Source organism: Indicator indicator, chromosome 4 (genome assembly GCF_027791375.1).
Source record: "Indicator indicator isolate 239-I01 chromosome 4, UM_Iind_1.1, whole genome shotgun sequence".
NCBI lineage: Eukaryota > Metazoa > Chordata > Aves > Piciformes > Indicatoridae > Indicator > Indicator indicator.
Window position 1 is genome coordinate 31,576,555 of NC_072013.1, and position 23,824 is coordinate 31,600,378.

Genomic DNA, 23,824 nt, shown 5'->3' on the forward strand with positions numbered 1-23,824 from the left:
AATCAGCATGGACAGGAATTCAGGCAGCAGATTTGCTCTTGGTTTAGATTTGGTTGTGAATCTTGACCCAGTTTTGCTGTAGGAAACTAGCTTGTTTCATGCTGCTTCCACTGGTAGATAGTCTCTAAGTTCTGTGTTGTGCTGTCCAAAGCACACCAGCTGTTTTACTCTGGATATCATACACCAAAGAAACACTGGATGTTCTCTTAGCCAGACCCACCTTCAATGCTGATACAGGATTGCATTGTTGCAATAATATCCATCAGTTCCCACACCACCCTGTCACTTTTTAATATTAGCAAAAAAAAAAATCATTTCAGGCTGCTTTTAACTTAGTCACACCCTTTCTACGCTACGTGTTTCCAACCCCCTCCCTGGAGGGGTTCAAGGCCAGGCTCAGTGAGGCCTTGAGCAACCCAATCTGGTGGAAGGTGTCCCTGCCCAGACCAGGGGAGTTGGAACTGGATGATCTTTAAGCTCCCTTCCAACCCAAACCATTCTGTGAATCTGACACCCCGTTACGTTTTCTGTTTATGGTGGGTTTATTGTTTTTTCCCCTGTTTACTGAATGCCAAGAAGCTGATTTGATTTTGCTGCAGAAGGGCTGACAGCGCAGCTGGCTGGCTTGTAAAACGGTGGGAGGTGGGGCGCCAACAGAAGGGGCTGGTTGACAAGTGCTCCTCCACAGCCTCTTGGTATGTAGCACTTAAAGATGCCTTTGCTCAGCAAGGCTTACAACGTATGGTTTACATTTTGTAGAGCTGGGACATTGTACTTCTCCACAGGCTAAATTCATGTTTTTATGCATCCTCCCAGAGGGAATGGTTCTGCTACTTTTCCCTGTGGTGACACAGCTCCTGGCAGGAGCATGGTGAAGCTGTAGGAAGCAATGCAGAAGCCCCATTCCTGCCATCAGGCACTGTCCTCCTGTGTGTCTGAAGTCCCGGCTCCAGGGCTGGCTTACACAGTCACCTCATGGAGTGTTTGGGGGTGGTTTTGCTCTGTTCCTCTCTAAGCCAGCCAGCGCTGCTTCATGTCTCCACGAAGGAGGGGGTGGAAAAGGAGTTTTGGTACTTGTGCCTGCATACCCTTGTGAGCTCAACACTAGGCATACCAGCTGAGCATCATGTCTGCCAGCTCCCCCTCCCTCTTACACTGCAGCTCGCTCTTTCTGACCTTGGGGTTGGGCATCTGTTGTCAGTAGTTTAATTTTTGTTTCAAACCAAAGACCCTTACTTCTACACCCTCAGTCCTACCATTCTTTCTACCCCCAGGAGTTTGGCTCATTTTTAAGAGAACGGCCACGACTCCCTTGACTACTGCAACCTGAATGGGGCCAGTGCCCCCCAGCACCCCCACCCTCACCCTAGGGCTGGGAGGGTTTGGTCACTGCTCAGTTCACAGCACTTTACTCCCTGCAGCTATCAGATCCTTCACAGCTGAGAAACCAGCAGACACTCACCAGTACTGTATCTTGGGCTCCTGGTGTCACACAGCCCCTCTGGCTCCCCATTTATTTTGCACTGGACCCCACCATATAAATATTTTCTTTATTTTGTTGTTAGTTTTTAATACACATTTCAGTCACTTTTGCTGCCTTTATGCTACTTTTGAACCCCTCAAGGTCAGGCCATGATTCAGCTTTGCACACTGTCATTGACTGACTTAGGGAAAGAAAAACCAACACACAAAAAGAAAAAAACAATCAAAACACCTTTTTAAGCCATATACTTCATAATATTTTTCCAAAATAATTTATTTGCAACCATGTCATATTGTGGAAAGCCTCAAGAGTGTTAATGCCTTGGGACAGGGCTTGGTTTGTATTAGGACACAGATTGTACATGTGGGGGGGGTTGTTTAAAGTGTTTTGCACATTGTGTGAATCCAAACCTTGAGTGCAATCACCAGGATGGGTTTTCCAGGTTGTTTCTGGGGGTGGGCAGGGGGGGAGGGGGTGGGCAGCGATATCTGTCATTGTCACAAGGGGAAGACAGTCAGCTGAGAGTTTACAGAACACTTTCAATAGAATGAATGCGGGAAATTCAGTTCAGGCTGTGACTTTATCTGTGATGGGTGATCTGGGGTGGCCCATGTGAGCTGCCAGAGGACAGCCTGATTTTGATACCAGCCTTTGGCTGAAAATCAGGTGCCTTCAAATGATCTCTGATGGGACACCAAAGGGTTGCTTGTCACCTGCAAAAACTTGGGGCCTCTCTCTGCAACTTCTGAAATAGATGTAACTAAACACAGGTTTTGGGTTGGTGGTTGTTTTGGGTTTTTTTCTAAATTTTATTGTATTATTGCAATAAATCTTTAACAGTAATTTTTTTAAGCTGTACATTTAGAATTGTTACTTCTCTGTGGTTTGTTTTTGACCATGCTGGGGCAGCACCCAACGATTTCCAGCCTTCAGACCATCAGAGGGACCAGGCCTGTTTGCAGTGCGATCATACAGTGGTGGAGTAATCAATGCCCAATGCTCTTACATAAAATAAAAGCAGCCCCTGTGGAGGGGGCCTGTAGAACACACATACACATGTCCCTATAAGCACATAGAAATGGATAAATCTCTTCTGTAGACCTGGTTTTGAACTGGGTTTCTGCTGGATGACTTATTTCTGCAGGTGCTGAGCCTGCACGGAAAGATGCTCCTCTTCACAAAGTCATTGCAGAAGGGTGCAGGCATGAGGTGTTTTTGAAAGAGATAACCATTAAACTGAAGCATTGAGCAATGGGGACAGGAAAGGGCCACATTTGTCAGCAAGAAGCAAGCTCCACCTGCGTTATGTGGTGGCCTGGCAGGCCTTGGGGCAGCAGCTGCAGTGTGATGGAGGAGAAACACCACCTCCCCTTTTTACTGTTTTGGTTTGGTGTGGTTTTTTGGTTGGTTTTGTTTTTTTTAGTGGCAGGTCTGTGGTTCAGAGGACTGAGGACCTGTGTATCCTCCATGCTGTACACTCAAGAGCAGGAGCAGCCTCGCTTTCCTACACACAGAGCTGGGACAGTTTGGTGCCTCAGGCACAGCCTCGCAGTCAGGGCCACGTAGGAAAGCAGCCTGTGAGCAAAGCAAGGCCTGACTCCAAGCCCCGCTCCTGGCTGCAGGTTATTCAGGTCACTTCTCCTTAAACAGTGCCAGGAGCAGGTGGTTTTGGTTTCTCAGGGTGGTTTGGGGTAAGAAATGTCAGAATCACAGAATAGTTTGGGTTGAAGGGGACGTTCAAAGGTTGTCTAGACCAGCCCCCCTGCCATCAGCAGGGACATCTGCAACTAGAGAAGATTGCTCAGGGCCCTAAACACCCTGACCTGGAACGGTTCCAGGGATGGGGCATCTACCACCTCTCTGGGCAGCCTGGGCCTCTGTTTCACCATCCTTACACAAAGAATCTCTTCCACTTACTCTGACTCTCCCCTTTTTGGATTGAAACCATCACCTTTTGTCCTGTCACAACAGGCCCTGCTAAAAAGTTGTCTCCATCTGTCTCTTAAACCACTTATTACTGAAAGGCCACAATAAAGTCCCCTGAGAAGAGCAGCCCCATAACACTCCCAGCCCTGTCCCTTACTCCAGAGTTGCCTGCACCAGCCAAACAACCTGGGGAAAAGAAACAGCCCAGGGTGAGGCTTCTGCTCCATTCTCACCTTGCAAGAAGAGGGACTCACAGTCAGAGAATGGCAGTTTTGTGCAGGTGTGATGGTGTCTCCAGGGGTGGGCAGGGGATAGACACTGGCAGAAAGGGAACTGGGACCAACACAACTCTGATAAATCACTGCAGAGCCTTCTTACATGAAGCAGAGACACTGCAAAGTAGTGACAGCAGAAGAAGGCAGGATAGAACAAGAGCCCAACCACAAGCCTTTTTTTTCAGTGGTGTCCATGCCAGAAGATACTCAGAGCTTGATGGAAACCTCAAAGCTTACAAACAGAAATATTATTTCTCCACAGGCATATCTCCAAATTCAGCTAGACACTGAAACTGCTTCCAAGCAGGGAAGACAAAGCACCCAGAACAGTTTCTAGTCCTCACTTCTTCTGAAAACTGAATTGTGTAAATCCAACACTGGACTTTTTAAACTGCCTCTTGGAAGGCAATTAAGTTCATCAGACTTTGGGTTCTCCCTCCACAGACCCTTAAGGAAACATAAATCTGCAAATTACTATTTTATGGTGAAAAGGAAGGGGGAGGGAAAGCTAACCAGCAGCTCAGCATGGCCTCACTCAGAACCAACCCAATACTGGATGCAAACCATTGTTCTGTAATACAATTTTTACCAGCAGTGCTGTGCAACAACAGGGATAGTTCCAGCAAACAACGTGATCAGTGATGTATAAAACATCCCCAGCTCCTCAGCCAGCTCACAGGGAGGGTGGGGATGGGGTAGGCTAGAGAGCAAATTGGCTGCTGACTAGCTGCTCTAAGGAACAAAACAACTCACTGCTATTATTTTATTCTCATTTTTCCCCTTAGTCACTGAAGGTGACCAAAACCTCACACCCCCTTCCAAACAAACCAACCAACCAAAACACAAGAAAACCAAAACAAAATGACACAAATGACCTCACTGGCCCCTTATCTTGATACAAAATATTTTCCCCTCCTGCTTCTATTTCAGCCTCCCAGAGACTTTCCTTGCTGCTGTCAGCCTGGAGCAGGTTATCTCAAGTTTTCCAGAGTCTTGGGTGCGGGGCCGGAAAGCAGCTTCTTCCCCTTCTTCCTTAACTGAAATGAAGCTGAAGGCCTTGTGATGCTGATGGCTTTGGCAAGACAACTCCTGCCAGAAAAGTTGTTTTGCTGCTGGTCTCAGTGCAGCCAAGGGAGTGGATCAAAGCCTGCACCCCGTTAGAGAATGAAGTCACCAGTTCAGAAGGGATCCTGCTTTTCCTCTCCCTCTTCACAGCCCCTTACAAGGCAGCCCCACCCTGCTTTTAGATTTCCAATTTCATTCCTCCAGGTTATCATCATGTCTGTGCGCTGCAGGGATGGCTGAGCAGCACCCAGAGCCTGGCACCTAGGCTGTACAGCAGCAGGTAAAGCAGACTGGGAAAAACAAGAGCATTCCTTTGGAATCCACCAAGAACAACCTGAGCTTACCAAACTCACATTTCAGGCTGTGAGGGCTGAGTCTTCTTTCTCTGTTAATGGAGAGAATTAAAAGCATCTGCCTTCAAACCCTCTCTTCATGCTCTCCCACGTGAGTCACTTGCACGATCCCACTGTGGTTTCAGGCACACACAGGCGAAGCAGAGGGAGGTGGGTGGCTCAGCAGACAGCAGCTCTTCCCACCCATCTGCACCTTGCAGATCTTGCACTGAGGGTTAGAGAACAGGATGAACCAGGTTCACAGATGCCCCATCCAGGCATGGCTCCCACAGAGCCCTCACCCTGTCCCAGGTGCTACCCTGGAGTTTGCAGGGCAGAAGGCAATCCATGGTGAGCCCATGGGAAGGTGGCACCAGCTCTTCTTGCATTGGGTCAAAGATTTCATCAGCTTCAGCTGCAGTGATGAGGGCCCAGAGTCCACCATTGTCCTGAGAAGGAGCAGAGAAACAATGGTGCCAAGCATGGGGAAGGGATGCAAGGGATGGAAAGGCACAACTGCTGCACTCCATTGGGCTCCAGGCAAAATGGCTCCTGCTCCATTCTGTTCCCAGGAAGTGAATACAGTTGCTGGGCTGTCCAGGGTACATTCCCAGACTTCCACACTGGGTACAGGAAAGGCTGTAACTGGAGACTGGAATGCAACACTGCAGGAAAGAAGTGTATTCCAAGAAATACTGGAACAGATGCCACACTCAACTCCCAGTCAAGAGTTCGAGGAATTGCTGCTCATCTGCACTCCTGACACAAATGTTCTCAACTCCCCTCTGAAAGCACCAACTCACACCTCAGAGAGAAAATGCCAGAGGCCGTAGCAGAGCAAAGCAATGCAAGAATTACTCTTACAAGGGAAGAATTCCATACACAGCAGACCACAAAGCTTCCAGCACATCACCGAGCCAAGGCAATTCCACTTTCATCCTGCTGGACCTATGCTCCATCCTCAAGCACACAGGGCATCAGCGAGGAGCTGAGAAGCCAGACTCAGACCACAGAGTCCCCACGTTTGCCAGTTTTACACACCCAGCATCAGCTTTTTAACGAGCTTCTGCTGCACATACGGGTGATGGGAGGGGAAGGAAAAGCTGGAATTTGGGAATGTTACAGCAGTGAGTTCTCCAAGTAATAAGGGTTTGCGGGCAGGGGGCATTGTTTCTTTCTCAGTTAGAGTAGTTTTCTACCGGCAGAACACTGCATGCCTGCACTGTATCAGAGCACCAAGCTCCTGCCACACGTTTGACAGTACTTTTGTTTGGGGGCAAAAATTTTTTACAAGAGAAAGGCTGGTAAGGCTGATTTAGAATGCACAATTTTTTTTTATTTAAGTAGAAAAAAAAAAAAGAAAAAGAAGCAGACAACATGGGTAAGGTAGACAAGAACTTTTTATATTCTGACTATACAATAATATTCCTTTTTTTTCTTTTTTAATCTGCTGCCACACTAACTACAATGGATCTGTTCTAGTCTAATTTTAAGGTTGTCCAGTTAAGTTGTCTGAAGAGTCTTTAAACAAGTTGCCCTTTACCTATTTAGAGTTTCTTCTCAGAAACATTCATATATTATACAGGATATACAGATTTTTGAAACAAGACACTTAAAAACACACACAACTATAGCTGCAACACTATCATAGCTGCATTGTAGTGATTACCTTGTTCAGCCAGCTGCAGACTCTGTATGTACAATTAGTTTTTTATAGTGTTATTTACACAGAGATGGACTAAAAGCTATCTTTAAATCTAAAAGGTAAAGGCTCTTGTGTTTAAGTATGTGCAGTTTCATAGCCCTGTGAAAAAAAGAAAGAACAAACAAAAAAGCCAAACAAAAATAAACCAAAACAACAAAAACCACAACAATTATATACATTGTAAACAGCACAAGGCATGAGAATCCTCCTCCTACCCCCAAACACTCGAGCAGGAAAGTGTATGTGCACTAATATTCCTCTTCCACTTCAGCTCCTGCTCCTTTGCTCTTCTTATGGATAGCACGGTTAAAGCTGTGGCAGGCAGGAACCCAATGATTGTCATGAAGACCCAGCTTACAGCCTGGGATGCCCTTCTGAGAGCGGTGACAGCACATCCAGTAGCCAGGCCCGTAGGGTAAAGCTTGGCAGTAGGGTTTGGGATGCCAGCGGCACAGGGACACGTCCCCCTTCACGTACTTCTTCTTGCACTGCTTGCAGGGGTCTTCTCTGTAGCGGGGATCGCGGACCCAGCGCGAGTCTGCTGGCCTGATGTTGTAGTACTCAATGATGAATTTGAAGTAGTAGCAAGTGCATTTTAGGGCAACCAGACTCCTAGTAGGAAGCAATCCAAAGATCTTCACTATGATGTGGTGAGGCAAGAAGGCCATATACTGCTGAGGCTCCAAAAGCTGCTGTATTTTAAACCTGGTTTCCAGAAAGTCATGTGAAACCTGCCGTTTCAAGCAGGAGGCATCAAGTACTTGTAAAGCCCCTTCTGTTGGAGGGATGGCAAGGGCAGATGGCTCTGTAGGGACACCACTGCTGACACACGGTCTGTCAGATACCAAAGCATCCCCATCCTCATTTTGGGCTACTTTTCCTGACTTTTCTTGGGTACTTTCCCTTAGCAGCTGTTGGTCATGAGAGGCAGGCTGGTCAGCCTGGAGGAAAAACAGCCTCCCTGGGAGTGGGTCTTCACTGGAGCTGGAGTTAGAGAGCTTATCCTTCCTGCATCCCTTCTCGGTTTTGGTGACCGATATACTAATGCACAGGGGCTCCTTCCTAGCAGGATGCAGACTCTGCTTTGGGAAAAGGACAGGCTCTTTCGACATACAATCAACAGTCGTGTTCTTGTTCTGCAAGGAACCTGGTGCCAACCCAGCAGCTGCTGGACAGGCAGGTGGCAGAGGTCTGGGAGTCTCGATGTGTGTTTCAGAATCACTCCTGCCACTGGTCATCGCCAGCACTGCATGAGCAAGTCCTGCACTCACATTCCCCACCCGAGGATCCAGCCCAGAAGAAAAAGGCTGCCGAGGAGAGGCAGCACCATCCCACAACTCACTATTACCCAGAGGACCACACTGTCCTCTGTATCCAGCCTCGGCTACCCCTGCCTCCTCCAAGCCATCCCCTGGAGCCAGGTCCCCTGAGGAGACCTTCCCCACCTCCCCCTCAGGCTGTGTGCCGTTGGCCAGGAGCACCCTCCCGACGTTCCTACGGAAGCTGTTATTCCGTGAGAGGCTCCCGGCCTCCCGCTCGCTCTGACGCTTCAGGCACTCCGACTCCAGCTTAGCCACCATATCCAGCACTCGCACAGGCTCACTCTGCTGCTGCTCGCTAGTGCCACAGGGTCCCCTCTCCACATATACCTCACATGCCCCAGGGGCAGAGAAGGGGTCTGAGCTGGGCAGCACAGCTTTGGGCTGAGCGTTCAGCCTCGTGGTAGAAGCAGGTGTGCAGGTTTTAGCACAGTCCACCAATAAAGCACTTGCTCGTTGCTCCAGGAAGGCTACCATCTCTATCACCGAGAGGGACCGGCCCGGGAACACACCCTCACTGCTCTCATTCACATAATGCACCGAGCAGTGCTCGATGCCACAGGCAAAAGGCTCTGGCTGAGCACACCGCGAGTTCACCTCCCTCATTCTTTCCAGTTGTATTTTGGCTTTTTTAAGATCTACCGATTTTTTCCTGCGCTTGGCCGTCCTCCCGTCGATGTCCCACGTGCTCTTGATCTTCATGGAGCCCAGCCGGTTGCTGCCACTGCACTGCTGCGCAGCAAAGAAGGCAATCTTCTCCTTTGTGTTTCCAGGTTTCACTACAGCCCAGACATCTAAAGGCCCTTCCCCTTCCTCTCCCTGGTGGATTGTTGCAGACAGGGTGTTCTTCTTTTCCCTTGCACTCGGACCATCTGCTTGACCTTTCCCATTCATATTGCACATAGTATTTGGATAAATAATCCCCAGAAGCCTTTGAGATGGAGTCACGAGGGAGGGTTTGGGCAAAATGCTCAGTTTGGTGCAGTTGTTGGTGTATTTTTCTTCTTGTGCTGATCTCTGATGGCCCAGAGGTGGGCCTCTCAGGGAGTCCTGGCTTATTTCTGGAGATCGCTCTTTCTTCTGTAACTTGAGATATGGCTTTAAGTGCATACCAGAAACCCTGCAGAAACAGAAGTGGAAGAAGTTAGAGTTGCAAATTATGCCTGTCCAGAATGAGAGAAGGTGGTCCAGAGCAGGCACCAAGATGCCTCCTACTCCACATCAAGCAGCCCACACTTCAAAAGGAACCACCTGAGAAAGGAAAAGTAACATCCACCCTTGGAGAACTTCCTGCAATAGGATTATGATCTTAAGGATAGCAGAGATCTGTAAGAGAAATCCATTTCCAGAGAGTTGCAAGAAGAAATCCAAGCACTGAAATTCTACCTGTTGTATAAACATAGCTAGAGGTTCATTCTAGAGTTAAAGCCACCCTTCTTTGCCTTTGGTTATTAATCCAGTTGCAAGGCACATGTGGGTTCAAGGTTTAATCAATATTAGCTTTTCTTTATATTTTTTTTTAATTATGACTTAAAAAAGACAATAATACTTTTCAGGAGATAAAGTACAGTTAAAGCTGAAAAGGAAAATTATCCAGAGATTTTTTCAGAGATCCCAGCAGATACCTAATCTAAATATCCAAAAGAGAACAAGAGGATATGTACTCAAGTTGTACCAGGAAAGGTTTGGATTGAACATTAAGAAAAATTTCTTCACAGAACATGTTATGAAATATTGGAACAGACTGCCCAGGGCAGTGGTGGAGTCCCCAACCCTGAAGGCATTTAAAAGCCATGTAGATGTGGTGCTCAAGGACATGGTTTAGTGGTAGACTTGGCAGTGCCAGGTTAACATTTGGATTTAGAAGTCTCTTCCAACCTCAATGGTTCTGTGATAATGAAACCTATCTTTTTGTGTATCAATAATGGCAACTTTGATGTCCTCTCCCATAAGGGTCCTTATGCTATACATCAGATGCCTCCTCCCAAAAGTGACAGAAGCATCACATACTGCTGAAAAGAACCACTTTCCAGTGCACGTTTTTATGGTTAGGAATTGAAGTGCAGTGAAGGAGATACTTGGATGCTGGTGACACTAGAGCAGCAGCATCACTCCTGTGACAGCCCCAAGCACTTGACTCCTCTGTTCCTTCACACCTGCACAGTCATCTTCCAATTCAAAGCTCAGAAATGCAGAAAGCCAGGGCACTGCCACAGAGGATGTAATCAGCAGGAGACTTGATGCTCTTCTCCCAGGAGTATCATGTGAGCATATTACAGCACTAACTACAGATTGTGTTTCCATGGCAATCTTTAAATGGTTACATTTAAAAGGCCTGCTTTTTGCAACAGGGATAATCCATGCTTGCTGGTTGAAGATCAGCAAGTTCAACACCACCATTTACCATGAGCTGATACGGACACAATGAGACATTGAATGTTTCATTCGGTGCCTACCACCAAAACAGCTGCTTTGGTATTGCATTTTGAGCCTAAAATGTAATTAATTTAATTACAAGTCTATGAAGTGGGATGGATTTGTAGGTCTAACACCTGCAGCTGACACACGTTAGATTTGTATCAGACACAGGGAGCCAGAATCCAGCTGGGTTCTCTCCTGCTGTGCCACAGTGCAATCAGGACACACACCTACCTTAAGATGCCCTCCAGGTGCTACACAGGGCACCAATGGGGTTGTCACACAAGGAGAAAGGAAGTCAGCTCACTCACCCCCTCAAGCAGACCCCCAAAGCACACAGGATGGCTGCAAGAAGGAGGTCATAACAGTAGATGCTGACATGAACACACATGGACGTGCTGTTGGAATGCAGTCTGGGGACCTTCCAGGCAGCCCTGCCCCACAGATCAGCCAGGGCTGTTGACCCTCCAAAGTAACTCATGACACAAAACACAGAGCTGAGCCAGAGAGCTCCAGACCTAGCCAAGGGAAGGCTTTGAAACCAAGATATTTCACTTCCAGCTGCTAACACCACAGAGGAGTGAACAAGGGCAACAACTCAGCCTGTCCTGTCTAAGCAGAGGAAGCCTCCTGCACTAGAGACAGCCATGCTGCTTAACCACTGCTTTCTCCTCCAGTTTTGGTTCCTCTCCTTCCAGCCCTGGTGATAAGAGTCGTGAGGGGGTAGGTGACAAGTGCAGGCAGAGAGGTTTTGAGGAAGTACTCGGGAGCAGGGGGTTAGTTCACCTTTCCATGTGTGCACATAAAGCCTAGGGGACCCCTTTGGTCTTCTGAAGTGCTTTCAGGCCAGAGGGAGACACTGGAAACATGCCAACCATATCCTGGGGCTGCATCCAAAGCAGTGAGGAGGTCCAGAGAGCTGATTCTCCTCCTATGTTCCTCTCTGGTGAGACCCCATGTGTAGTGCTGGGTCCAGCTCTGGAGTCCTCAGCACAGAAGAATATGGACTTGTTCAAGCAGGGCCAGAGGAGGTCACACTAATGATGGGAGGACTGGAAACTCTCTGCTGTGAGGTCAGGCTGAGAGTTGGGGTTGTTCAGCTTGGAGAAGAGAAGGCTCCAAGAAGACCTTCTTTTGGCCTTCCAGTGCTTAAAGAGGGCCTAGAGGAAAGCTGGAGAAGAGTGTTTTACAATGGTATGCAGTGATAGGGCAAGAGTAATGGCTTTAAACAGAGAGGGTAGATTAGATTAGATGCTGAGGGCTGTGAAACACTGTCCCAGGTTACTCAGAGAGGTAGTAGATGCCCCATCCCTAGAAGCATTGTTAAAGTCCTGTTGAATCTGACCTGCAAACTGCTTTAGGGGAAGATGTCACTTTCTACTGAAGTGGACTGAAACTAGATGATCTTTAACTTCCCTTCCAACCCAAACCAGTCTATGATTCTATGTTCTCTCTCCTCATCATGATTTTACATTTTACCTCACTCCTGCAACCAGTGCTAAAACCATCTGCATGTCACCTACACACAAGGGGGGTAGGAGAGCTCCCATTATTACAGGTACACCTACCTAGTCCCTGGGTTAATTTTCTCCCCAAGCCTTCTGCATGCTAATTCCAGCTCTTCTTGGAATTGGGTCACCTCCCAATTTAGTCTCTGCTGCAAAATGCAACTGATCTATTTTGTTTGCCTTCTCAGTTGGATGTTAAAAACTAAAATAATCTGACTAAAATAGACTGCCAGGGTGCTGAAATAGATGAGTGAAGAGAGAACTGGAAATCAAGGCTGCTGTAGTCTGCTTCAGCCTCATTTCCCGCAGGCTCTGCCTCATCTCAGTGGCACTTCACAATTAAACAGGGTCAGGCCACCAATGTGCTCAGGCCAGAGCCCAGCCCAGAAGAGCAGCAGAACCACTGCAGCAAGGTGCTGCAGGAAACTGCTTGTAGCTTTCCCTTTCTCATCTGAAAAGGGCATTCTGGAGCTGTTCTTTACAAGACTAGAGAAAGAAAAGCTCTGATGGCTGTCTAACACTGTACCCTGGGGAAAAGAGGTGAGCACAATTAACTACACAGCTTTGCACATGGAAATCTCATGAGCCAGGAGCAGCAGATCAAATTTCATTCATGAGTTTTCATGCCAGGGTGTTTGAAAGATGAGCTGAATGTGTTTTTATAAAAGGCATTCTTCAAGCAGTTTTCAGGAAGCCAGCAGGACAATCAGTTCAACACCCTTCACTAAGAGAAACTACAAATGAAGGTGGGACCAGGGATTATATGAATGAAAACAGAACCAAACTGCTTAGAGGACATGTTTAGCCAGCAAATTTAGTTCAGCTGCTCCCAGGTATTTCTGGCCTATGGAGAAAGACAAAGGGTAGAGTTATGCCTCACCTATTCTGGATTTCTTGTTTCAGGTTATAGTTCCTCCTGTGTTTCAGTTAGTCTCTGGCTCAGCCAACAATACCATTTAAGGTTGAAAAGTTGTAATTTACATAACAAAATTATGCCTCAGAAGTTTTATTGCCAGAATAATTGCCTCATTTGAATTCAGTATTCAATTCACTGCACTTGTTTAATGGATCCAGATTTAAAGAAAACCTTTGGTCAAGAATTTTGGGCAGCTATAAAGAGCACTGCCAACTCCACCTGACCAGCTGAATCACACTGCCACCTGCTTCTCAGCTCTTCCCAGAACTTCTGTTTTAAAATAGATGTTAAGAACAGACCTCTGCCCCCAAGTATCACTTGGGAAAACAAATCCTACTCCATACACTTTGCTGTGAACATTAAGAAGAACTTTCAGACAAACCGAGCTTCTTCCCTGCATGTCAGCAGCACATTTCATCTCTAGGTCCTAGAATCAGAATAAGTAAATATTGCTTTGAAGGTGAACCAGCTCCCAGTCCCCACCCACAGACTACCTTATTTCAGCAACATTTCAGTGCTGGCAAGCAGAGAACTGTGGCAGCTGCAGGTAAGTTTTTAAATATTTAAAACTACCAAAAATAGCTGTTCAACAGTGAAGTCACTGACAAAGCCCTGTAACACTTAATTCCAGAACAGTTGTGTTTGCTTTCCTCCACCCTTTTAAGTTACCAAGCTTTCTAATTTTATCTTGAGAGACAACAACTCTTCAGAAGCTCATGGAGTAAAGAATAAAAGATTCTGAACCCCAAACGTGCGGTTTGGAATCGCTGATAAGAGATAATTCTGCCAGGAATGCTCAGCACTGAAACAACTGGCAGAGCTGCCTTTACACAGTTATTCCATCCTCAAGCTGATGAAATAAGGGCCAGGTTTACTTTGTTGTTTGTTTTTTTTCCTATTTGCAATCAGCCATGTCTGAAAAACAGGATACTTAACACTTTCTGGAATCACACTGCTGTTTTTACAAGTCATAACTACAGCTTGTTTCCACTACAGTGTTATCCAGTTAGTTACCACGCAGGATTGATATAAAAATATAAAAATATATGTCCTCATACATGCACAGACACGCACACACCCCTCCTCTCCCTACTGAAGGGAAGGCTGTGCCAAGCTGGCCAGAATCTGTCTGCCTCTTTTTGCATTTCTAAATTACTTTGAGACTGCTGTGACTTAAAAGATCTATTTGATTTAGTGGAAACTCCAAAATTGGTAGGAAAGGCTCCATTTTAATTTCATCCATTGACAAGGGGCAATGGATACAAACTGGAAGACAGGAGGTTCCACCTCAGTATGAGGAAAAATTACTGTAAGTGTGATGGAGCACTGGAACAGGCTGCCCAGAGAGGTTGTGGAGTGTCCTTCTCAGGAGACTTTCAAGACCCAACAAGATGTGGTCCTGTATGATTTGCCCTAGGTGATCCTGCTTTGGCAAGGGTATTTGACTTGATGATCTTCCAAGGTCCCTTCCAACCCCTACCATTCCTTTCCAAGGTCCACAGAGAGCGTAGATACCCCTTCACCACATCTAGGTCAGGGACTTTCACAATGTTGTAAAATCAGAATCATTAAGGCTGGAGAAGACCTCTAAGATCTCAACCCAACACCACCATGCCCTTGAGTGCCTTGTCTACGTGGTTTTTGAACACTTCCAAGGATGGTGACTCCACCACCTCCCTAGGCAGCCTGTTCCAATGCCTGACCATTGTTTCAGTAAAGAAAATTTTCTTAATATCCAATCTGTCCTGTGAAAACAAAAGATTTCCTCTGGCCAGCAAGAACAACAACAACAAAAGGGTCATCACCTCAAACAGCATATTCACACTGCAGGTTTTCTGGGTAAAGCACCGGAAGGTTTTATTAAGGTGAAAATTTCAATCAAAACCCCAAAGTTTCCTGTGGATTTCTTTTTGTAAACACAAACTCCAGTCGACAAAAGTTCTTCGCATTGCTGACTGCACACACAGTGCCAACTACAACTTTGAAAAAACCCTCAGGACATACTAACACAAGGCAGAAGCCAGGAAAAAAAGAAAAAAAAAAAAAAGGAAAATAAAAAAATCCAACAACAATAAAAACCCACACCAAGCATAACCTCTGGCAAAGCATTCCTCTTCCCTGGCATCCCATTTCTCTGTCTGTAGAGCTTAGCTCCTCCATAAAGGACACCGACAATTATGAAGGCCTGAGAACTGAATGCAAGTTGAACTACAGTCAACCACTTGTTATTTCTGGAAGGACTTAGGTGGGTCCTTTGGGCTCAATCTCCAGTACCACTTCCATCCCCTTTGCACTGCCGGGGCAAGGTAAAGCAGACAGAGCTGCTTCAAAGGCATTCCATGGATTCTGCTGGGGTGGGAAAGTCCCAGCCGAGCAGTTGGGATGGAAGAGGCTTTGCTACTCACAGGAGCTTGTTCTGGCATGTGGCAAGTGTCCAAGCTTGGAGAAAGGAGGGCTGGGAAGCACAATGCTCCCGAGTAGGAGGGTTTTACTTCAGCAGCTGTGGAAGCAGCCCACTTCTAGAAAACCCACTCCCTTGGCTCCTGTTAAAGCAAACGCTCCTGACCCACCTCCCAGTGCCTACAAAACTGCCTCTTGCATCTATCTGAGAGTCAGTGTGGTCTATCTCAGGCTCTGAAAGTAAAGAGAAGGTATGTGACTGCTGAGGCAGTGCTCTTCACTTGAGCTGCCAGCCTGGGGGCAGGCGGGAACAAGGCAAACATGGAGCAGAGCTGACCCAAAAGAGCTGAGGAGCTAGAAGTAGGCACCTAACTCTTAACATTGGATCCTTCTCCTGCTTGCTTGCCCACATCCGGCATTCAAATAACCTGACTCTGGAAGAGACGACACTCAAATATAGCTGCCCACAGGAACAGCTATAAAATCTGTCATGCATAAAAATCCATCATCTTCATCAAGCAGAGGTTTCAGGTGAAAGACTGCACAAAGACCAACACACAGACTACTCCGATTTGAAGACTCCCACCCATTAGTAAGTTTGAACCCATAAAGTAAACACATAGACCTAAAGGTAAAAAGCATAAAGCAAAGCAGCTTCAGCTATTGCCTAAGTTCTCCCCAGGAAGAAGTGCTATTGCTTTGCCACTCCTTTGTATAAAAGCACTCACCATGAAGTGCATGACGTAGAAGCAATTCTTTGTGGAGACTGAGGAAACCCAAACACATGCTCCCTGCTCCCCAACCATACTACAGATGACAGAGACATGACATAAAGCAGAAAGGAACAAAATAAACTGAAAGATTCAGTATTCAGCTTATAGCTGCTCCAGAAACATGAAGTTAAACAAGGACACATGCCTATGGTGGAAGCCTAAAGTGAGAAGAAATGGAGTCCTGTGTCAAGTTCTGGGCTCCCCAATTCAAGAGAGGGAAGGAACTAAAGTCCAACTAAGGACTACACAGACGAGGAGGAGGGTAGAGCATGTTTTCGATGAGGAAAGGCTGAGAGACCTGAGGCTGTTCAAGAGCAGACAGAGAGGACTTTATCAATGCTGATCAATAGCTAAAGGGTGGGGGGCAAGAGGACAGGGCCAGTCTGTTTACAGTGGAGCCCAGTGACAGCACAAGGGGCAGCAGGCACCAACTGCAACATGCACAAGTACCACCTAAACATTAGGAAACACTTATTCCTGTGATGGTGATGTAGCCCTTGGAACAGGTTGCCCAGAGAAGCTGTGGAGTCTCCTTCTCTAGAGAGATTCCAAACCCACCTGGACATTGTGATGCTGGGCAACCTGCTTTGGGTGACCCTGCTTTAGCAGGGGGGTTGGTCTAGATGACCTCCAGACATCCTTTCCAATACCTACTAGTCTGTGATTATGTAAAATCACAGAAAAACAGCAAGAAAAAAAAAGTGGTGGCTTTATAAGGCTTCTGCTGAAAGCTGCCCAGAGCAGCACAGTGACATGTTTCCTTCTGGAAACGTTTTTATCTTTCTTACAATTTTTTTTCCCAATTTCTTAACTGCAAGAGAATAAAAAAATTTTCTTAGTATCACAGTGCAACAAATTTTTTTCAAACAGTTAATGAGCCATCACAAAGTGATGCTACTTAATCTTCATTTTGTGCATACATAATGAAGATGTGTGAAAGGTTGTAGAAATTAACCTTGGACCACACCATCATGACAAGACTCAAAAGAAAGTATAAGCAGAAGTAGATTTGAAGGCAGGACACCAGGTTGTTCTTCTGAAACTCAAGGCCAAAAGAAATTGGTTCATGAAGTCAGCTGCACAAGTGCAGAGGATTTCACCACAGATAGTGTAACCCAGCAGGCATTTTCCAGCAGTCAGAAAGTGTTTTCAGTAAGAACACATCCCAAACAAATAAAGCAGCAGCTCCACTTGAACATGTTCCTTCTTTGGGAAGGATACAAGAAGCAGACAAGAGTTTCAAGATACCTGGTCACATCAGTTGGAAACTTCTATCTTAAGAAATCAAAACCTAAGAATAAATGTGAGAAATGGTGCAGTCCCTTCAAAGATAGTTTAAACAGAAATGGTAAAAGGTCCTTCAGCAGTTTGTGAGGAAAGACAGGCAGAGAAACAGTGCTGCAATCGAGGTCAAAGCAGAGATTAAGAGCACTCTAGGTACAGCACAAAAAATTTGACTTTGCATCATTTTTAAAGAGGGGTCACAAGCGTCATCAGGAGGGCAAAAGCCCAGGTGTTAATCCAAACAAGCATATTGGAGAGCACGGGGTGGATTAAAAAGCTTCATGAAAATTTTCAAGAGTGGTTCATCTCAGCTTTAGAAACCCAAATAGACAGACTTATAAAATGCAGGCCAAGAAACAAGATTTATAAACCTCTTGAAAGCAAACAATAAGTTAATAAAGCATGTGGCACATTAGAGGTGGCGCTGCAGGGGAGAAAGAAGGGAGAGAAATTGCAGCCTGTCCAGGCCTCGTAGTCTGATTTCAATGTAAAGGTGCTTTGCAAGGAAAGAGGGATTAAGGTGACACAGAAAAAGAGGGAAAAGGGTATAGTACAATATGACAGGCTGAAGGCTCTCCAAAAGTCATCTTTTTAGACAAATATACTACATCTTACTCAAATGGACTTCAAAAGACACAAAAAAAACCAGACAAAAGAGCCTTAACAGCAGACAGCCCCACCAGGTGATGCTGGATAAGAAAATAACAACCCAGACACCAAGGAAATGCCTCAGGAATCAGCCTTGGGAACATCTGATTTTGCTAGGGATGACCTCAGCACAAATACGAGAGAAGTACCCACAGAAATGAAGACACTTCCAAAACAGCAGGGACACAAAGCACTGAATAGCAGAAGCAGAGTTTTGAGGTATAGATGGTGATGCACCAGAAAGCTAAGCATTAAGTCTTGGAGGAACTAAGAAAGGTGCATTGGCCACCATAGACACCCACGAAACAGAAATAAGTGGAGGTGATTCTGTGGTATATTCCAGGCAGCAGTGGAAAGCCCTCCTGCCAGATATGCTCTGGAGTGCAGCATACACTTTTTGACATGACTCAGAGGAGATTTGTCCACACTGAGAATGAGAAAGACAGTTGTTAGGTACTCAAGAAGCTACCAGGTAACACTTGGGTCATTTAGCACAGCAAATGTTCTGCCTTTTACAGAATACATAAAAAGAGGTAAGCCACTGAAAATAAGCAGCAGTCTTTATGCAAAAGGAAAACCGAAAATGAACACAGGCTCAGCTGCGTGTATAAACTGGCACGAATGCTCAGTCTGGGAAGCAAGATTCCTAATGGCACAGCTAGATCTGCCATCTTCAGTAATGGCTCGATCTACAGGTGGAGAGAAGGAAAGATGTAATTGTTGTGAGGCTAGACTTCCAAGTTTACAAAAGGGAGTATCAGATGCGGCTTGGGAAAGTGAAGAGCCGAGTGACCCAGGGAGCCTTTTCCAGCACTAAATTACCAGGAGACTAACACAGTAAGTATGTGCTGTCTACACAACCACAAAGAACAAAGGTTAAAATTTGCTTTAAACCCACACAGCTTTTGGAAACCAGAAAGCTGGCTCTCTTCAGATTGAGGAAGTTTAAAAGTCTTGGTTTCAGAAAAAAGGGGGGGGGAAAAATAAGCTTAAATTCAAACAAACTGGCATGTTCTTGCATTTGCATAAGGACAAGTTGTTCTGTACGGTGTGCCTATAATGAGACAAAGTGAGAGGCGTTCACTTCATTGTCACAGAAACACAAGTGTTTGAAATCAATCGTGCATTTCTTATTAATAAGAGACACAAGAGTGAGAAAAACAAAAATCTGAGCTTAAACTAATCTAATTACTTTACTCCATCGTAAGGCAAACCACAGCTATGATTGCCAGTATTTCCACTTGCTTTAAGTTGCCTGCATGTTTTAAAGTCTACTAAGACAAGCCATTCCCCAATTAAATTGTACTTCAAAGGCATGTTCCCACAATAATTTACAGCTGTTGCTAGAAAACCCAATGATTTTTCCAAGCACAGGACCAGCTGTAGCGAATCTGTAGTTGTTATTATCAAATAAAAGTGTCAAAGAACATTTCTACCCTTAAGCTATTGCAGCATTTCACTTAAACGCTATCCCAAAGTAAGAATTTAGACCAAACATCTGAGTGACACAGAAGACAGCTGGGAAGGTAGCAGCCTCCATCACTGCCACATACTTAACTATAGGCAGACCAACCAGTCTGTTCATACCGTTTGACTTGATGGAAGGTGGAGGATGTGGAATTCAGTGGTTCCCTGTGGAGGCCAGCTCTGCAGGAACTCTTCATCCTAACTACCTCTCCAGCTAAGGCACGCCGTCACAGCCAGTCCATTCTGGGTTACACACAAGGCTTCCCCATCAGCTTTCTTTGCCCCACGTGGGGCTTCTCTGTGTCTCTGACACCTAGGAACTAAACAAAACAAGGAAGTACATAAGAAGATCATGTTTGATCAGAATAGGGATTGAAGCACAGGTGAGCACTCTTGCCCAAGAGTGAGAAAATAAACATATACACACATAGGCATACACATACATACATGTAAGAGAGAGAGAGAGACATAAATCACAGAATCACAAAACGTTAGGGGTTGGGAGGACCTCCATAGATCGAGTCCAACCCCCCTGCCAAAGCAGGATCACCTAGGGCAAGCCACATAGGAACACATCCAGGTGGGTTTTGAAAGCCTCCAGAGAAAGGAGACTCCACAACTTCTCTGGGCAGCTTGCTCCAGTGATCTGTCACCCTCATAGGAAAGAAGTTTCTCCTCATATTGAAGTGAAACCTTCTGTGTCCCAGCTTATACCCAAATATATAAGTATAAACAAAAAAAAAAGAAAGAAAAAAAAAAGAACTTAACATCATCATGCCATTAATGCAACTGGAGCTTCTGAACAATATTAAAACACAAACAAACACCCCCCAGAGCAGCCTGTCTGCACACACAATGCTGCTTCATCTTTTATATGACTGCAGCACTACCTTGGCACCTCCCTTGGAACACGCTGTCCTCCAAGCCTGGTGCAAGCAGGACGCACAAGATCCTTCTGCTCATTAGCACTGCATCAACCTTTGGAGGGGAACTGCTGCTAGCAGTAAGGTTTGACGCTGCCAGGAGTTACGTTAGTGTTCTAATCAAAATAATGTGGCAGATTTCAGAAAGGACAAAAAACATGCTACCACTCAGCCTCCAAACCTTGTGAGAAGTGCCCCAGCTCTGCATCACATGCAGATAAGCCAGCAGATTTCACCAAAACAAAACTCTTCTGCAGTATCTCTCCTTCGCACTAGGCTGTGCTTTCCACACTTTGTCCTTGAAGTAGACACCGTTACCAGTGCTTTAACGTACTTTGATGGTGAAAGAACAACAACCTTGGAGTTGGAACATAAAAGGAAAGAGTGACACAGCAAAAGAGCCCTGGAAAGACTCAAATATCAAGCCTGGGTTGCCAGCAGATTGTTTTAAAGATCTTTTGCTTCCCCTCCAGAGGACCACGCACAATGATGCTGTAATAAAGGAATGCCATTTGAAGATGCTAACTATAGAGCTGCATCCCCAGGGGATTGTTGATTTAGTGAAGCAGGTTATTCTCTCCTTTTCAGCAGCTTTGCCCAGTGCTCCCACCCCAGTATTTCCACAGTGCAACCTGGCAGAGGCAGTTGCTGGAGGTTTGTGCTTGCTGGCAGCAGAAGTCTGGCTGAGATTAAGCCTCTCACATCACTCCTTTCCCAACACCTGCCAGGGAAAGAACTCCCATGCAGAGGAGTGCCTACCTATGCATAGCTCATTTCATTAGTGCTTGACCAATGTGCTTTACAACTCAACGGTGCCACTACGCACTCCTGGCCCAGAAAGCTCACTCAAAATTGGTAGCCACATTTGCCAAGAAAGCAATGAAGGATGGCTTTCCAGGCAGGGAAAACAGAAGCTGGTGGAGATCCATCTGACTTGAACTCTGAAATAGCAATTCTGCAATTCCTCTAGTGCTGGTGAATGAGAGGTTAATCACTTGTCTGCATTACAGTAAGCAGGAGCCTAAAATAATACATAAAGTATTACAAGAAACACATCCCAGTTGTCACGAAGAAATCTCTGCTGAGTTCTACACAAGGCAGGGAAACGTGTTAGATGGAGAAGACAGAGGCACTGCACTGGCAGAGTGAGAAGATGCAAGTTCACTCTCCACTCCATGAACTCAAAGCCAAGGAGCTAGGCTGCCATGGTTCACAGCAGCAGAAATTGAATCTTTGTAGTTAAAACACCATTTTCATCAGATTACCCAGAGCCTAAAACAAGGATCTACCTACAAGATTGAAACCTAGACACAAAAAGCATCCATTTCTGATGTTTTGTGGTCTGTAAAATATATATTCACAAGTAGCAATTCACAGAGAAAAAGCATATGCCTAGAGTTTTATGAAAAATCAAGTTAAACACAAAATCATTACTTTCCCATGAACCATCAATAGAAGGCACTGAAATTCTGACTTTTATCCAAGCTTTTGTCTGGCTCCCCTTCTCACTTTACTGACACTAGTATTTAAGACTCAGCAGGAACTGTAACACAGAAACAAGACTACACCCCCACCCAAGTAAGTGCAACCCTAACATTTCAAGAATGCCAGTTACCTTTTTCAATAAGCTAAAACTCTCTCCAGTTATTCCTGGTGCAGAACACCAGATACTTTGTCCTAGTCCTACTCCATTACAGATCAAGTGAGAAGTAAGCAATAAAAAGCCAGACAAAAAAACTGTAACCAAAAAGATCATCTTGTTTGCAGTAAAGAGCTGGAGAAGCAAAACCATTGAGTGAACTGGTTCAGGTCAGGGACAGCCACAAGCACAGGCATCACATGGTGGGATGTCATGCGTTTAACAAGGGACTAGCATCTACTAGAGGGAAGCAAAAAGCTGACAAAAGAGACACAAGTTCAGATGGGCACTGCAGCACAGATCCAAACACACCCCATACAAAGCTTGCTTTCTCCCCTCCTCTAGCTGCTGGACTATAGAAAAGGGCTGAAATAGACTATTAATGCCAGCAAGCTACTGACAAATTCCTACTGTGTGAGTAGTAAAAAGCTGTGCTTGTGAATTAAACAAGAAAGAAAAAAAAAATTTAAAAAAAAAAATCAGCATCCCAGCCAGCGCAGAGATACTTACTGCCTTTTAACTACCACAGTGCGTTTCTTTACTGAGGCTGATCCTGATCAGTAGGTTCTGCAGCTGATTTGTTAGCTTTGCACAGAGTTGGGTACAGCCTGAGCACTGAAATACAAACACACAGACACACAGAAGAGGAAGTTAAAAACCTAAATGTAATGTTCTGAAACCACCCCCAAACAGATGCCTCCATGCATAAGATGTGGGAAGGACTCAGATTTTGGCAGCAGTAAGCACCACATCCTCCCAGCAATGGACAGCAGCTCCCTGAATGGTCCCAGAAAACTCCCCACCTTATCACCAGTTTTGAACACTGCTGCAGTTTAGGAAAACAAATGCATTAGCTCAGCTAGTGTGGATAAGGGGGAGTCAAGGCCTCTTCATCTGTGCAGCAACACACTACAGCTTTGATAGCTAAAGCTTTACTGCAAGCATGTTTTGAACAGTAACAATGGTGGCTGGTAAAACAAACCAGTGCAAAGGATGGGCACATGCCTTCAGAAAATGTGCTTTTAGGAAGGAGGCTGTGGCCTTGGGACTGGTCTGAGGAGCAACTATTCCACCTCCACAGAGAGTTAGCTTTAGGATGCTCCGCAGGGCCACCATGATGGGTCAGCCCAGCAAAGAGCATTAGCACACTCAGGATGCAGCAGAATGTGATGACAAATGTTTCAGAGGGGAATTCAGAAGAATTAATACCAAAACCCAGTCATTAGGAAGGACAGGTAATCCTTAAAAAAACAAAACAAAACAAAAACACCACACACAACCACCAAACAAAAAAAACTATCAAACAAAGCCAACAACAAAAACCCTACCACACACAATGAACCAACCAAAAAAAACCCCACACACTCAAAAGGAAACCAAACCAAACAAACACCCCCCCAAAAAACCCCACCACCAACAAAAAGCCCCACCAGTGCTGCAGCCCTATCATAAAGGTCTCCACAGTGGTTATTGTTTTCTTGCAAAAACAGCATTGCATGTCCATTCCCCCACAGCCCCAGTTCAGGTTGTTTCATGATACCTGTCTCTAAAATGTTTCACCAGATGCAAAATTCTGTCACTTTCCAGCCTAGCGAGTCAGCCCTGCATCCCCAGACATTCCCTATGGACACCTGTAACAGCACCAGACTCTCCTGAGCAAGAGGTTTTCATGGAAAGCTTTCTCCAGTCCCAGCAGTCACACTTGATGGTAACAACCAGCAGCAGTTCCCAGACTAGGCCTGA

At 45.7% G+C, this 23,824-nt stretch overlaps 1 protein-coding gene across 1 annotated transcript; it reads right to left on the reverse strand.

Annotated features, from left to right (window-relative positions):
- Nucleotides 1-6,461: 6,461 nt before the first annotated feature.
- FBXO34 (F-box protein 34) lies at nt 6,462-22,628 on the reverse strand. The gene is made up of 3 exons (XM_054400214.1): nt 22,592-22,628; nt 19,640-19,839; nt 6,462-9,225 (listed from the first exon to the last, which is right to left on the reverse strand). The coding sequence occupies exons 2-3, from the start codon at nt 19,714-19,716 to the stop codon at nt 7,035-7,037; spliced, it is 2,268 nt and encodes a 755-aa protein (XP_054256189.1). The 5' UTR covers nt 19,717-19,839; nt 22,592-22,628; the 3' UTR covers nt 6,462-7,034.
- Between the last annotated feature and the right edge of the window lie 1,196 nt (nt 22,629-23,824).

Coding starts and splice junctions, on each gene's coding strand:
- FBXO34 (XM_054400214.1), bottom strand. CDS start 19,716: ATGAAGAGTTCCTGCAGAGCTGGCCTCCACAGGGAACCACTGAATTCC. Junction 9,226..19,639: donor ACCTTCCATCAAGTCAAACG/GTATGAACAGAC, acceptor CTGTTTCTGCAG/GGTTTCTGGTATGCACTTAA.